We start from the raw sequence: 14,606 nt of genomic DNA, 5'->3' as shown, positions 1-14,606 counted from the left end.
CGAAAAGTTGATTTTAAAAAGCCAGTCTCCAAGAGAAAATGGTGACCACCTGCAGCAAGCAAGAGCCCCAAGCCGGACTAGTGTCAGTCACTCACAGCAGAGCCTGGGAGCCACTCCGGCCTGGCCTGCAGGCACCGCGCGTGCGCCGTGGGGACGGGCGGGGACGCGGGGCCTTGCGCCCGAGGGGGGCGTGCGCGCGGCCGGCGGCGACGGGGCCGCGCCCGCCGGGGCTCGGGGAGCCATTTCCGGCAGGGGCGGGGCCGGAGGCTGCTGGAACCTTAAATCTCGGCGCCAGGTGTGGTTGCAGTGGAAGTAGGATCCTGGTGGCCCGGGATCCCGCGGTGCGCTGAGGGAGAGAAGCGGGAGGTGGAGCCGGGCCGGCGAGGCAGAGTGTCCGAGGGAAGGGAAGGGGGAGGTGGAGGGGCCGCTGCGGGCTCCGCAGGAGCGTGGAGGCTGCGGACTGGAGAGGGCTCGGGCCGGGCCCGATTGAGGGCGAGCAGATGCGGGCCGGCGGCTGGGCCTGCGGCGGGCTCTGAGGGCTGAGAGGGCTGAGAGGGCTGAGAGGGCTGAGGGCCGGGCGCCACGCCGAGGTCGGAGCGAGTGGAAGGCCCGTGGGGGGTGGAGGGAGGACGCCAGGGCCGAGATGGAGGCGGGTTTGGAAGCCCTCTCCCAGGGTGGGGTCGAGTGGGCTTGGGGCGGCCAGGATTTGCTGATCCTTGAGACGTGAAGAAAGGGTTATGGGGATGGAGGGGTCAAGACGAGAGCGAAGCCCTCCTGTGTGTAGACGGAGTCCGGTGGAGGCTGTCTCCTGGGCCTGGGGCTGCCCTCAGCGTCCGATCCTCAGCCCGGGTTGGGTTGGACGGGCCGCGCTCCGGGCTCCGGGACCCCAGTTGGGGCGGGCCGGGTGTTTCCCCTAGTGTCTGCCTGGCTGGAATGCTTCGTGGGAGGCTGGATCTGGGTTAGTTTCATCAGCTGTGGGAGGGAAACCTAGTTGCGTCAGGGTTCTGTTGTGCTGGTTTGGGGTGCTAGGTGTGGAGAGTGATATCTGGCAGTGAAATCTGATCCTTCAAAGGAGGGTGAGAACCATTTCTCGGCCTCTCTGGCGAAATCTAGGCGGGACGGTGAGACAGTTTAACGCTTTGGAAGTAAACAAACCTGATTCCCTTTTACAGACACGGAAAGAGGGGTCACTGAACTGACGGCTGGAAGAGGAAGATGCCTAGTTCGGACCTTCTAATGTTGGTGAGTCTTTTCCAGACATCCTCTTGTTGGAAGTCACTTGTAATTTTCAGTTGTTAGTCCGAAGGATTTCACCTCTGACACTTGCTTTTGGTAACTGAGCATTTCTGCTACCTTTTCTTTTGGGTTAATGATCAGGATGAAGAAATGAATTAATATGTGCATACAGTATATGTAGAACTTAAACATTCTTGAAGAATCTTTTTCAAGATTTTTGCAGTTGGTTTTAATCTCTCCCTTTCCATACTACCAGAGCAGTTTTAAAACCTCTATTATTGCATTTTATCAGGGTCCGCCATAAATTAGTTTATAAGTGTGTGTCTGCCAGACTAGTTAAGATTCTCTGGAAGGCAGATATTATGCTTTACTTATTTAGAGATGAATAAACACCTATCAGAGTGCTCTGAATATAGTAAGTGCTTAACAAATTGCTTATTGAATTAAACTAGTCAGAATTTAAGTTCTTGGGCTGAGAAGCATGCCTGCTTTGGTAGAGGCTGTTTTCTCCTGTCCCCCTGAGATCTTGCTGTGCTCTTTGTTCCCTGAGCAGGGAGAATAGTATTGCCAAATGAGTGTTTACCAAAATGACCTTTTATTCCTGGGACATTTGTGGTTCTTTGTGTGAAAATTGTGGGGAGACCATAGCTTTCAAATAGCGATATGCAGAAAGTGTCTGGATTTAGTTTTTGTTTAATAAGTCATTTCTCTGAGTCTGATATCTCTTTGTACAAAATCAGTAATTTAAAAACAATTCCTTTCTCTCTCTTTATCTTACTATCCTATAAATTTGGTTGTTGTCACTGGGAAATAGGGAAAAACTAGTAGTGAGGTTTTTTTAATTCCCAGTGTTGACTTCTTGTGGTAAAACCTGTGAGGTCTGCAGGAAGGATAAAGAAGAGGGAAACTAAGTTGTAATTCATTTTGGTTTGAGTCAGGGAACAAGGATGATTTTAGGTTGTGCATGAAAGACATAGATGAATACTTGGTTTATCCACAGATCGCAATGAAAAGTTCACCTAAAATAGTTTCTTGCCCCAAATTTCATGGATTTCAGTAGATAGTAAATAGCATTATGTAATTTTAAATTCTTATTGCAAGAGCATTATGTTAGAAACATTGGAAACTATAAATAAGCAAAAGGAAATACCCCCCCCTCCGCCTTTCCATCTCCCAACCCTGCCCCCACCCCTGTAATAATTTCATCACCCAGGGATAACCACTGTTAGAATCTTGGAGGGTTAATGCAGAATGACTTGTAATGATTGGCAATTTTTGTTTTTCCTCTTACAGATCAGTATGTTTATGTAAATTAGATTCCTGTATGTAAGTAAGATATTTCTCCAGGCACAGAGACGTGCTTATTACTTCTTGGAGCTATGAGTTTAACAGTCTCAGCAGTAATTGCTTTTATTCAGAATATTAATTTTGGAATCAGTTCTGTTTTGAAGTATTTCTCAGGCTGTTGCCATACCTTTCACTTCCTCATCTGATAATATGGAATGTTTAAGGGTGTTGCTTTGCTTGTTGCTGTAAGGAATTAATTTATAGAATGAGTGACCCTTGAAAATCATCACTTTCCGAAGACAATTTACATGTTGCATGAAGTGCTTTCACTGGAAAAGTTGTCATCCCTTCCTTGACTGTAACGTGCTATTTGGGGCTAAGTGGTAAAGAACCAATGAACAGGGCTGGGTTTTCAATGGAACACTAAAATCATCGTGATCTGAGTTCAAGGTGTTTCTCTTAACTACTTTATATGATGCGTGAGACAAGTTCTTGGTCCTGCAACTGAGAAGAAAGGACCTAAGTGAATGAAAAAATAACCTCAGTGCAGGGCATCATCTCATAGAATCTCAGAATTAGAAACAATCTGAGAAGTCATATTATGCGGCTTCTTACATTGTACGTGAATCTTTTTTAGGATGTCTTTCATGAATAGACATCCATTCACCCATCCTTTCTGCTAGTGGAATAACATGAGCAAAAGCTAGGAAAGAATACAAGGTGGATTCAGGAATAATAATATAACTCCGATAGCTAACATATATATATATATATTGAGCATGTATTTATGTTAGATGTAGAAATAGATACTCTACATACTCCTTTAACTTTAACAAGAACCCTTTGAAAAATATGCTGGCATCCTACTTTTATAGATAAAAAACTAGACTTATAGAGGGTAACCATAGCAATTAAGTAGTGGAGTCAAGTTTTACCTGAATTGATCTGGCTTCAGATGCCTCTTTCCTGTCTACTCTGTGATGCTGCCTCTGGGCCATAGTCACTATAAGGGACAGAGGTTACTGACCATTGTGACTGATGAGAGGTTTGTGTAGAGCGGAAGGGGTGGTATAGCACTTTGAAAATGTGGGAAGGGAGAGGGAATCTTTTGTCTTCCAGTATAATCTTGTCTGAAAATATATGTTTCATTATAAAATCTTGCTTATTTTCCTTTACATTGCAGTTAGGGCATTATACCGAAATTTTAAATTTTGTGTGTATAGCTATAATGTTATAATTTTTGAGTTTTATTTCAGAATAGTAAAGGAACATTATAAAGTATTTGTTGTAAAAAGAGGGCTTTGGGTCTGATAGGATTGAAAAACACTTGTGTGGACAGTATGCTGTGAGAGAAAACTTGATCATCTGAAGTCTATATATAACAAACCTTGAACCCAGACTAAGGAGCTTGGGCAGTCACCCCTCAGTGTATTCCTGCTCTCAATTTTGTCCACATTTGTTTAGGGTTTTTCCATTTGCTCGTATGTGACATGTCACAGACTGTAATACTTTCCACCTATGTCTCAGAGGAAATAAAATGAGTGTGTGTGTTCATCTACTGAGAGTTGCGATGCTTCCAGAGGGAATTCAAGTCAGGCAATTTTGTAGCAGCCTTTCTTCACTTTGGCAACCATTCTTTTTAGCCATATTTTCCTCCCCCTCAGTTCATGGGGGTGGTATCACTTTGCAAGTTGCCAAGTAGTTGTAGTTTTTAGGAAAAGTTACTTTATAAAGCCAAGTCTACCCTTGGTGGCTTTTCTCTTTTCCTTTCCGAAGATGAATAAATTAGCTGATATTCATAGGCGAATCAAGGTAAGTATGTCTGGCCTGCTAGTGCTAGCTGGGGTCTGAGTGATAACTGTTTATCTAGGACAGTCATTCTCAATCAGGGGCAATTTTGCTCCCGCAGGGACATTTGGCAACGTCTGAAGATGTTTTTGGTTGTCATACCTGAGGAGTGCTACTGGCATCTAGTGGGTAGAGGTTAGGGATGCAACTAAACATAACCAATAATTATCTGGCCTAGAATGTCAGTAGTGCTGAGGTTGAGAAACTCTGGTCAAAGTTTCCTTGACATAGATAGCTGGGTATCTGTGTAACCTTTGCCTTCATGTGGGTGAGGGCATGAATTTTTTCTTGGAATTTGATGGGTCTGTTGCAGTATAAGTCCATGGATCAAGCCCTGCTGCTTTCAAGTATATATTGAAGAGTGTACAACATGATCTTCTGCAGTAGAGCAATATTCTTAAGAAATGCTTTCCTTTGCAACATTTCTGTAGCACTCTTGATTTAAAAATGGCAAGCTTCTCAGTGTTTTGGTTTTTAGGTTCAAAAATTGAATCTTTTCAGATCTTTCAGCTTCATCTTTGACCCTTGAATCCTTTTTAGGGATGTTTTCTTTCTGAATCTCAAATGGGATTTATGCAATAAACTGAAAAATTGACATTAAAAGCTCATTTCTATTATTTGAACCTGGTATCTTTGTAGAATTAGCTAGAAGAAAGGGAAAATTAATTGGGACAGATAGGACATTTAAAAATTTTGTTGACATTTGAGTGGCCATTGTAGGATGAGCACTGTATTTGGCATTGTTCCAGTCTTGTAACTGAAGCCAAACTATAATAATTTCTCCAGTCTTTGGTCTTAAGGAAAGGGGAGTTATAAATAAACTCCAAATCCCTGTATTTGGCTTAGCTTGACAGTCTCTGTGTCAGAAATTTTTAGTAACATTTACCTTCTTAATGAGGCTTTGCCCAATCTAATAGTATGTATAGTTTGTACAATTAGTGGCAGAATTGAGAATCACCCTGGGGTTAAGAATTTTCCATAGGGAATTGATTTGTAGTGAATCAGTCTGTATGTGTAAACACACAGAACCCACTTACTGAGAGAAAAATCGTGCTGTGGGGTAAGGGGAAGTGGAGCCATCTGGGAAGATGGAATAGTGAAGGCTGAAACTAGTTTGTTGGAGATATCAGTCATCTTCTGGCACACTCCAACAGTGTGCTTGCGGAGATCAGGAGACTATTTACAAAGACTGGGCAGAGTTAAGGAAAACCAACAGGGGATGGTGAAACATCTCAGGGCTAGCAAGGGAGAGTCACTGTTATTCTTAGGCCTGAGGGGGCAAGGGAGGGAGTAATTTCTGCCTTGAGAAAGTTTAGCTGAAGGATAGGGTAGCCTGTAGGAATGCAGCTGCTGCCAACCACTGGCCCAGCAGGAAGGGAATCAAAGGGAATAAATACCTCAGACTCTTTTCCCACTTTCTGATCTTTTGCTGGAGGCTTCCATTGCTCCAACCTAACTGGAAACGAGAGAGTAAGCCTGGTTGATTTAATTCATACAGGGTAGCCCTGTAAGGCACGTAGCAGAGTTGGAGAAAATTGGATGGAGTATCTGGAGGAGAAAGGGAGAATACCCAACATGCTGAAGTTGAGGTCAAGTTAGTTTTAAAAGGCACAAGTGAGAAGATAGTGCCTGAGCAGAATCTTGAAGATGGATAGGTATGGATTGTTACAGAAAAGGAATGTTCTTGCTCATAGTAACGGAAGGATAGATTCGGAGGCAAAGTGTCACCACAGCTTTGGCAAGGCCAGAGCTGCTTTGTTCCAGTAATAGCCTTAGAATCTTAATTGGCTGAAGGGTTTTAGGAACCTTGAAGTCCAGCTTTCTTGCTGCATAGGAATCCCTTCCACAGTGCCCTGTCTGGAGTGAGTATGGAATACTTTCTCAGGGGCTTCTTTCCACTGTTGGAGCAGCTTTAATTGTTAGAAAGTTTTTCATTTGTCCAAATCACTGAATATATCAGTTAGGTTTAGGTTTGACTATACATAACAGGACAACCTAAAGTAATAGAGATTTTTTAAAGATAGAAGTATATTTCTTTGAAGTAAGAGAGCAGGCTAGTTAGCTCAGTTGGTTAGAACATGGTGCTAATAACACCAAGGTCTAGGGTTCGATCCCTGTTCCTGGCCAGCCAGCAAAAACAAAACAAACAAAAAATAAAGTAAGAGAAATCTGGAGTAGGCAGTTTCTGGCCAATATGGCCATTCCTGGGTCCTGCGGTTCCAGGCTACTTCTGTTTGTGGTTCCACCTTGTCAGGTTCATGTTTCATTCAGCAGGAAGAGGAAAGGGAAGAAGGGCTTATTCTCCTTTTTAGTTAAAAGTGCTTTTGTGTGAAATTTATTATATATACAGCAGAGTGTATAAAGCACATATCTACATTTTAAAGAATAATAATAAAGAAAACAACTATGTATCTACCACCCACATTAAGAAATAGAGCTTTTACCCCTGACCCCTTATGCCCTACCCTGTTAAATCTCTTTCCCTCTTTTCTAGGGATAATCACTATCCTGACTTTTAGAATAATTATTCCTTTGCTGTATTTTTTTTTTTTGAACAGTGTTATCACCTGTGCGTGCACCCCGTAAGTTTTGTTTTTTTAACTTGATGTAAATGGATTTATATGTGTTTTTTGTGATTTTCCTGTGTTGCTTAGTATTTGTGAGATTCATCAATGTTGTTGCATATTAGCTTAGTTCATTCATTTTCATTGCTGTATGGTATTTTATTGTATGAGTAGACTTCAGTTTATTCATTTGACTAATAATGGACTTTTAGGTTGTTTCCAATTTGGCACTTTTTGGAATGTTACTGTTATGAACTTTTTTTTTCTTTTTTCTTTTTAAATCTTTTCTTTTTTTATTTGTTTTTTGTCTTTTTATTTTTATTTTTTAAATTTAATTTTATTTTATTTTACTTCTCAAAATACATTGTACTCAATTTTCATGCCCCTTTACCCATTCCTCTCCTTCCCCCATCGTATCTGTGCACTTGGCTTAAATAGTTCAAGGAATTTTTGTGGTTATTCTGTGTTCTTCCCCCCACCCTTTATTTGTTTGTGTGTTTATTTATTTATTAATTTTTAGCTCCCACAAATAAGTGAGAACATGTGGTATTTCTCTTTCTGTGCCTGACTTGTTTCACTTAATATAATTTTCTCTAAGTCCATCCATGTTGTTGCGAATGGTAGTATTTCATTCTTTTTTATAGCAGAGTAGTATTCCATTGTGTAGATGTACCACAGTTTCCTTATCCAGTCATCAGATGATGGACATTTCGGCTGGTTCCAGCTCTTGGCTATTGTATATAGAGCTGCAATAAACATTGGAGTACAGGTATCCCTTCAGCATGATGATTTCCATTCTTCTGGGTATATTCCCAGCAGTGGGATGGCTGGGTCATATGGTAGATCTATCTGTAATTGTTTGAGGAACCTCCATATCATTTTCTATAAAGGCTGCACCATTTTGCAGCCCTACCAATAGTGGATAAGAGTTTCTTTTTCTCCGCAACCTTTCCAGCACTTATCGTTGTCAGTCTTTTGGATGTTAGATATCCTAACTGGAGTGAGACGGTATCTCAGTGTGGCTTTGATTTGCATTCCCTGGATGCTGAATGATATTGAGCACTTTTTCATGTGTCTGTTGGCCATTCGTGTATCTTCCTTTGAGAAATGTCTGTTCAGCTCCTTTGCCCATTTTTTAATTGGGTTATTTGTTTTTTTGTTGTAAAGTTGTTTGAGTTCCTCGTACATTCTGGACCTTAATCCTTTGTCAGATATATATTTAGCAAATATTTTCTCCCACTCTGTTGGTTGTTTTTTTACTCTGTTGATTGTTTCTTTTGCTGTGCAGAAGCTTTTTAGTTTGATATAATCCTACTTGTTTATTTTACCTTTAGTTGCCTATGCTTTTGGGTCCTATTCATGAATTCTGTACCCACTCCTATTTCCTGGAGTGTTTCTCCTATGTTTTCTTTAAGAAGTTTTATTGTTTCAGGGTGTATATTTAATTCTTTAATCCATTTTGAGTAGATTTTGGTATATGGTGAAAGATACCAGTCTAGTTTCATTCTCCTACATAAGATTATCCAGTTTTCCCAGCAGCATTTGTTGAAAAGGCAGTCTCTTCCCCAGTATATAGACTTGCTGCCTTTGTCAAAGATCAGATGGCTGTAGGCATATGGGTTAATTTCTGAGTTCTCTGTTCTGTTCCATTGATCTGTGTGTCTGTTTTTATGCCAGTACCATGCTGTTTGGGTTATTATAGCTTTGTAATATAGTTTAAAGGCAGATAGTGTTATGCCATCAGCTTTATTTTTTTTGCTCAGGATTGCTTTGGCTATGCGTGGTCTTTTGTTGTTCCTTATAAATGTCTGTATAGCTTTTTCCATCTCAGAGAAAAATGTCATTGGAATTTTGATGCGGATTGCATTGAATTTGTAAATCACTTTGGGTAATATGGACATTTTCACAATGTTAGTTCTTCCAATTCAAGAGCATGGGATATCTTTCCATCTTCTTGTGTCCTCTTTAATTTCTCTCAACAGTGATTTGTAGTTCTCTTCATAGAGATTTTTCACATCCTTGGTCAGCTTTATTCCTAAATATTTTATTTTTTTGGTGGCTATTGTAAATGGGCTAGCTTTCTTGATTTCTTTTTCTGCATGTTCACTGGTGGAGTATAGAAGAGCTACTGATTTTTGTGTGTTGATTTTGTACCTGCAACTTTGCTGAAATCGTTTATCAACTCTAGGAGTTTTTTTTTTTTTTTTTTTTTTTTTTTTTGTCTTTTTCGTGATCGGCACGCAGCCAGTGAGTGCTCCAGCCATTCCTATATAGGATCCGAACCCGCGGCGGGAGCGTCGCTGCGCTCCCAGCACCGCACTCTCCCGAGTGCGCCATGGGGTCGGCCCTCTAGGAGTTTTTTAATAGAAGCTTTAGGCTGTTCAATACATAGGATTATATCATCTGTAAAAAGGGACAGCTTGACTTCATCCTTTCCAATCTGGATGCCCTTTATTTCCTTCTCTTCTCTGATTGCTCTGGCTAGTACTTCCAACACTATGTTGAATAGGAGTGGTGAGAGTGGGCATCCTTTTTCTTTTATTTTTTGATGAACTTTCTTATATATGACAAATGATCACAGGTGTAAGAGTTTTTCTGGGATTTGTATCTACAAATGGAATTGCTGGATTGTGAGGAGTGTACATCCCTAATAACTTCACTAGATACTGCGGAACTTTTCTAACGAGGCTGATACAGTTTATACTATTATCAGCAGTATATGGGAGTTCTTGTTTCTAAACAACTTGACAAACTTGATATTTGTAAGGCTTTTTGTTTTTTGCCAACTTGGTAGGCCGGTAAATCTGATTGTGAATGCAAATTCCATACGCATTTCCTAGTTACCGATGAAGTTAAGTGCCCTTTTAAATGTTTATTGATCATTTTGATTTCCTGTTTTGTAGGTGCCTCTTTAAGTTATATGCCTCATCAATTATTTGTCTATTACTTCTTGTAGTTCTATTAGATTTTGTTGTATATATGCTGAGGTTTTGTTACTAGGTGCATACAAATTTAAAATTGGTACATTTTGCTAAAATGAGATTTTTATCTAATAATGCATTTTGACTTAATATATAACACATTAGATTTTTGTCATGAAATAGGCAAACTGTAAATGTTTGATGACTAAATGAATGCCTGTTTTGTGGGCAGAAATTTCAGAACAGTCCTCCTAGTCCATTCTTCTGGCACATTGTCATTTATATGTCCTTTTATCCAACTAAGTCAATAAATCACTTTTGAATTAAAAAAAAGCATAGGGCTTTCTCTTTGAGGTGTAATTTGTATACAGTATGATCAACATATAAAACATTTCCAGCACTCCAGCAAGCTCCTCATGTCCCTTTGGTAGTTGAGGCCTACCAAAGGTAATTATTCTTCTCACCATAGATTAGTTTTTCTGATTTTCGAACTTTATATAAATGGAAACAACAGTACAAGGGTAAGGGTACTTCAAAAAAAGTTCATGGAAAGATTAGTATTATCTTTTAATTCTATTTTTTTTTTCCATGAACTTTTTGAAGTATTCTTGTATATTCTCTTTTGTGAGTGGCTTTTTTGCTCAACATTTTGTCTGTGTGATTCAACCATGCTCTTATGTAGCAATAGGTTTTTCTTCCTCATTGCTGTGTAGTATTACAATGTATAAATATATTGTAGTTTATTCTGTAGTTGATGAACATTTATGTTTCTAGTTTTTTGGCTGTTACAAATGACATTGCTACATTCTTTTGGTAAACATAAACATAAGTAGAATTGCTGTGTCATAATGTATACTGCCAGACAGGTTTCCCAAGTGGTTGTACCAATTTACACACTTATAGGGTTTTTTTTAATATATGATTTTTGATTTAGCTTTGGGCACCAAATGTTAAATTTCTGTTAAGTGTGCCCCTGGAGAGAGCACTGAGAACTCTTTCCTGAAGTAGTATAGGCACTTGTAAAATGTGAAATGCCCTTCCTTCATTTTCTGTAATTTCCCCAGAAAGTAAAGCCTACTGTATTCTTGTTTATCCAGTCTATAAATATTAATAAAAATTTGATGGGAACAAAGCAACCCTGGTTCTTTTGAGTATTAAAAGGGCCCTGTTGAGGGCAGAATTTAGAGTTGTAAAACACCATTTGTAGTAGTTAATTCCAAGGCTAAAATAATAATGATGTGGAACTCTTTAGAATCTACATAGCTGTTGTGGTATATTTACACTTTACACTGAGTATTGGGGAGACCATGTTCTCTGGAGACTCTTTGTTAAGTATTTAAGCTCACTCTTTTGAACTGTGTTTTGGCAGGTGTGTCTAAAAAGGAATAGATTGATCCTGTATTGAGTTCTAGACTTAATGGCACCTAGTCTTTACACTTGATCTTAGCCAAAAGGCTGAGAAGCGATGGTGGCACCTCGTCTTTGAAAACAATTGAGGCAAATAGAAAATTCTGTTTTCAAACTCTTAACAGAAGGGGATCTAGGGCAAATATGAGAATGCCATGGTGGACCTCCTCCTTGTCTAGCTGAATTGTAGCCAGAGTAGAAGAAAGCCTTGGAAATACAACAAAGGCCTGGGAATCAAACTACTTAAAGCCTCTTCTGGCTCCTTGGTGACTTTGGACTTTGCAAAGATTGCTTTCTCTTGCTCTTTGCTGAAGAGGAAAGGATTATCATCAAAAATTCAGATTCATCAGCTATTTAATAAGTGTTTATTATCTGCAGTCATTTTCTTATTCTCTTACTTCATTTAATATTCACAACAACCCTATGAGTAGACGGTGGCTTGTGAACTTTGTTGAATTATAACAATGGCATCTATTTTTGCAGATGAGCAAAGCTCAGTTGCATAGAGATTCAGTAGTATGCCAAAGGTCACACAACTTCTAAGTGAGAGCTTCTAAAATTAGAGTTGAAGCTTTTGATTGACTAGTTTGGACTTTCTAGGACACCACAGCTGCCTTTCCATAGAACACATTAACATGACTCTCAGAATCCGTAGTGCAGTGATAAGGTGTCAGTTGAGGTAATTGTTCTTTTCAGATATCCTGAGTAGTTGCTGTAGTATGTGCTTAGGAATTGCCAAAGGAAAAAAATGTGTTTTTTAAAAGTTTCATCATTTTAGCAGTTAATAATTCTGTTCATAAACTCTTAAAAAATATCTTTAGACTGTCATGACCCTTTGTCTAGTTTATACATAATTGCTCATCTAAGTAATTCTTAGATACTTATGGTTGCTTTCATTTGGAGTCCAGAGCTTTAACTCATTTTGTGGAATTGCAGTTTCTGCAATCTTTGGTCCATTTGGAAGCTTTTTTGGAAGGTCTTTTTTTATTTTTATTTTTTATTTAAAGAAGGCCTTTGAATCCAGAAATCTTAGATGTTTCGTCTTAGCTGAGGGAACATTTGGTGAATGCAAATGGAATTGCTGGGTCATGATATTTTCTTAAGTGTACAACTCAGTGGTTTTTCATATATTCACAGAGTTGTGCACCCATCACCACAATCAATTTTAGAATATTTTCCAAAGAAATCCTGTACTCAGTAGTTGCTTTCTTATTTCCTCTAAGTCCCCTAGTCCTAGACAATGACATATCTACTTTCTGTCTGTAGATTTGCTTATTCAGGACATTTCATATAAATGAAATCATACAATATGTAGTTTTTTGTGATAGGCTTTTTTCACTTATAATATTTTCAAGGTTCATCCATGTTGTAGCATGGATCAGACTGCACTCATTTTTTATTGCAGTTATAGGGCTTTTCCTAGAGAATTTTAAGTAATGGATACACCCAGTATTTTTTCTATTTTGTTCTCACCTTCAGGAGACATAGGGATTTTGGGCTTACTTTATATGTAATAGGACCCTTTGTAAGAATAAGGCTATTTCTATGATTCATTTTAGAGCGGGGGTTATTAACTGAGGAATATGGGCCACCATGACTAGCCTTCAGGATGTCCTGAACTCTTTGTAATTATTTGCAAGATCTTAAGTCTGCAAGCATTTTCGGGGGGGGGGGGATTTTGGGGGACTGTGAAGATCTCTAGCTTTTGTTAAAAGATAATTTTCAAAATGTAGAATAATCACCCTCATACAGACATAAAATGAACACACGTTAAAGATTTCACTTTATTCATAATGAGGAAATCAAGCATATGTTATAACTGCTTCAAAGGAGAAGTTCAGACACATTTATAGATCGGAAATATTGAAATGAATGTGCAAATGGAGGCAAAACTAGTTTCTCCCATAGTGGGGAGGGAAGTCACCTGAACCTTTATGGGACCTGGCATAATTTGCAAGCTTATAGATGCAGATTAGTTTGCCTTGCTATCAATTATTTACAACTTACAGAGTTGTAATCAGCTTCCTTAGAATCAGGCGACCCAGAGGGTGTCCTAGATAATGCATAATTTTCCATTGGAAGCACACATTTCCCCCTGCACTTCCATCAGATTATCAGAAAGTCTGAAACTCTTCCAAATGTTAATTTTAAATTAGATTCCCTCAATTACTTACTTCAGTTTTTAAAAGTAGCTCCTTGGCATCAGGATTTTGAGGGCAGACTTTCCAAAGGGTTTTTATCTAGGTTGAGGATCAGTCAGAGACCAAAGGGGAAGTCCTTGTTTTATTGTTTTGAATAGGATTACATGTTACAAATCTCCAGAGAAGTAGCCTTTGCAGTTTACTTAGGTTACACATCTCAGCATAGATTCAAGATTTCTCATCTCTAATAGCAACATGACTATCATAGTGAAGGGATTTCTACAAATGGTTATAAATTTGAAAGTCTAGATGTCTTAACTCTATGACAATAACCCTATTAGTAAGATAAGTATGGAAAAGGAGAAGCTCCGCTAACTTCTTCCCCAGTTGTGACATTCTGTGTGAAGAATATGGGATTATTTCCACTAGATCTTGCTTATTATCCAAGAAATTCTCATTTTTAGTATTCAGAAGATAATGAACTTTTTTGTACTTTGAAAGATAACCTCTGTGCATTGCACGGTAAGTCATTTTAGCTATTTATTGTAAGAGACTCTGGGATTTCATGGCAAATTTAGCAACATATCTTGGGCAAGTTTGTGTAGAAGTTTTTCCCCTTATCTTACCTACTTAGGCTGAGAGTATATTTAGCTACAAAACCCATAATTACCCCTACTTCTACATCCTTCAGCATGTTCCTCTGCTTTTTGAACTTAGTCTTATATATTTTAGTCTCCTCTCCTAGAGGAGACTTTTTTGATGTATTTCAGAAGAAAGGTGCTCGGAATTGCTACTCTGACAAGATCAGTATCTGTCTTTACTTGATGCTTTGTCCTGACCACAAGTAAGTAAATACAATAAAATGACCATTTAGCAGTGTTTGGGTCATCAGCTTTTATGAGCTTAGAGGTTGTGATTTTCCATGAGTGCACTCCTGATGACTTGGGAGCATTGCATGTCTGTCTCCTGTCTGTGGCCAGGATTGTTTTGTATCTCAGTGATGAAAAGGTGCTTTGCCTGAATACTCCAGCAGTAAGTGTAGCAATTAGACTTTGAAGGGCTTGTGGAATAGTACTGACCATGCATATCTGACTCTTCTTAAGTTTTTTGAGTTGAACTTCTGAGATACTAGATCTCTTGACTCATAATAGAATTTTTGGGGAAATATATGGTTTGTTCTTTATCTTCTAAGGAATGATGAT

The 14,606-nt window shown here is 39.1% G+C and overlaps 1 protein-coding gene across 6 annotated transcripts in view; it reads left to right on the top strand.

The window, feature by feature from the left end:
* The first annotated feature begins 210 nt into the window (after positions 1-210).
* SGPL1 (sphingosine-1-phosphate lyase 1) overlaps positions 211-14,606 on the top strand; it is a 55,333-nt gene continuing 40,937 nt past the window's right edge. For 3 of the 6 annotated variants that reach the window (XM_063103001.1, XM_063103000.1, XM_063102995.1), the window contains exons 1-2: positions 269-366; positions 1,173-1,242. In XM_063103001.1, the coding sequence (XP_062959071.1) occupies positions 1,216-1,242 (27 nt within the window). In that variant the 5' untranslated portion in view covers positions 269-366; positions 1,173-1,215. Of the gene's footprint in view, positions 367-756; positions 959-1,172; positions 1,243-14,606 lie in introns of those variants that run through there. The other 3 variants (XM_063102997.1, XM_063102996.1, XM_063102999.1) reach the window with 3 other exon arrangements.

Source organism: Cynocephalus volans, chromosome 7 (genome assembly GCF_027409185.1).
Source record: "Cynocephalus volans isolate mCynVol1 chromosome 7, mCynVol1.pri, whole genome shotgun sequence".
NCBI lineage: Eukaryota > Metazoa > Chordata > Mammalia > Dermoptera > Cynocephalidae > Cynocephalus > Cynocephalus volans.
The sequence above is the reverse complement of the archived record's forward strand: the minus strand, read 5'-3'. Positions and strand labels throughout refer to the sequence as shown.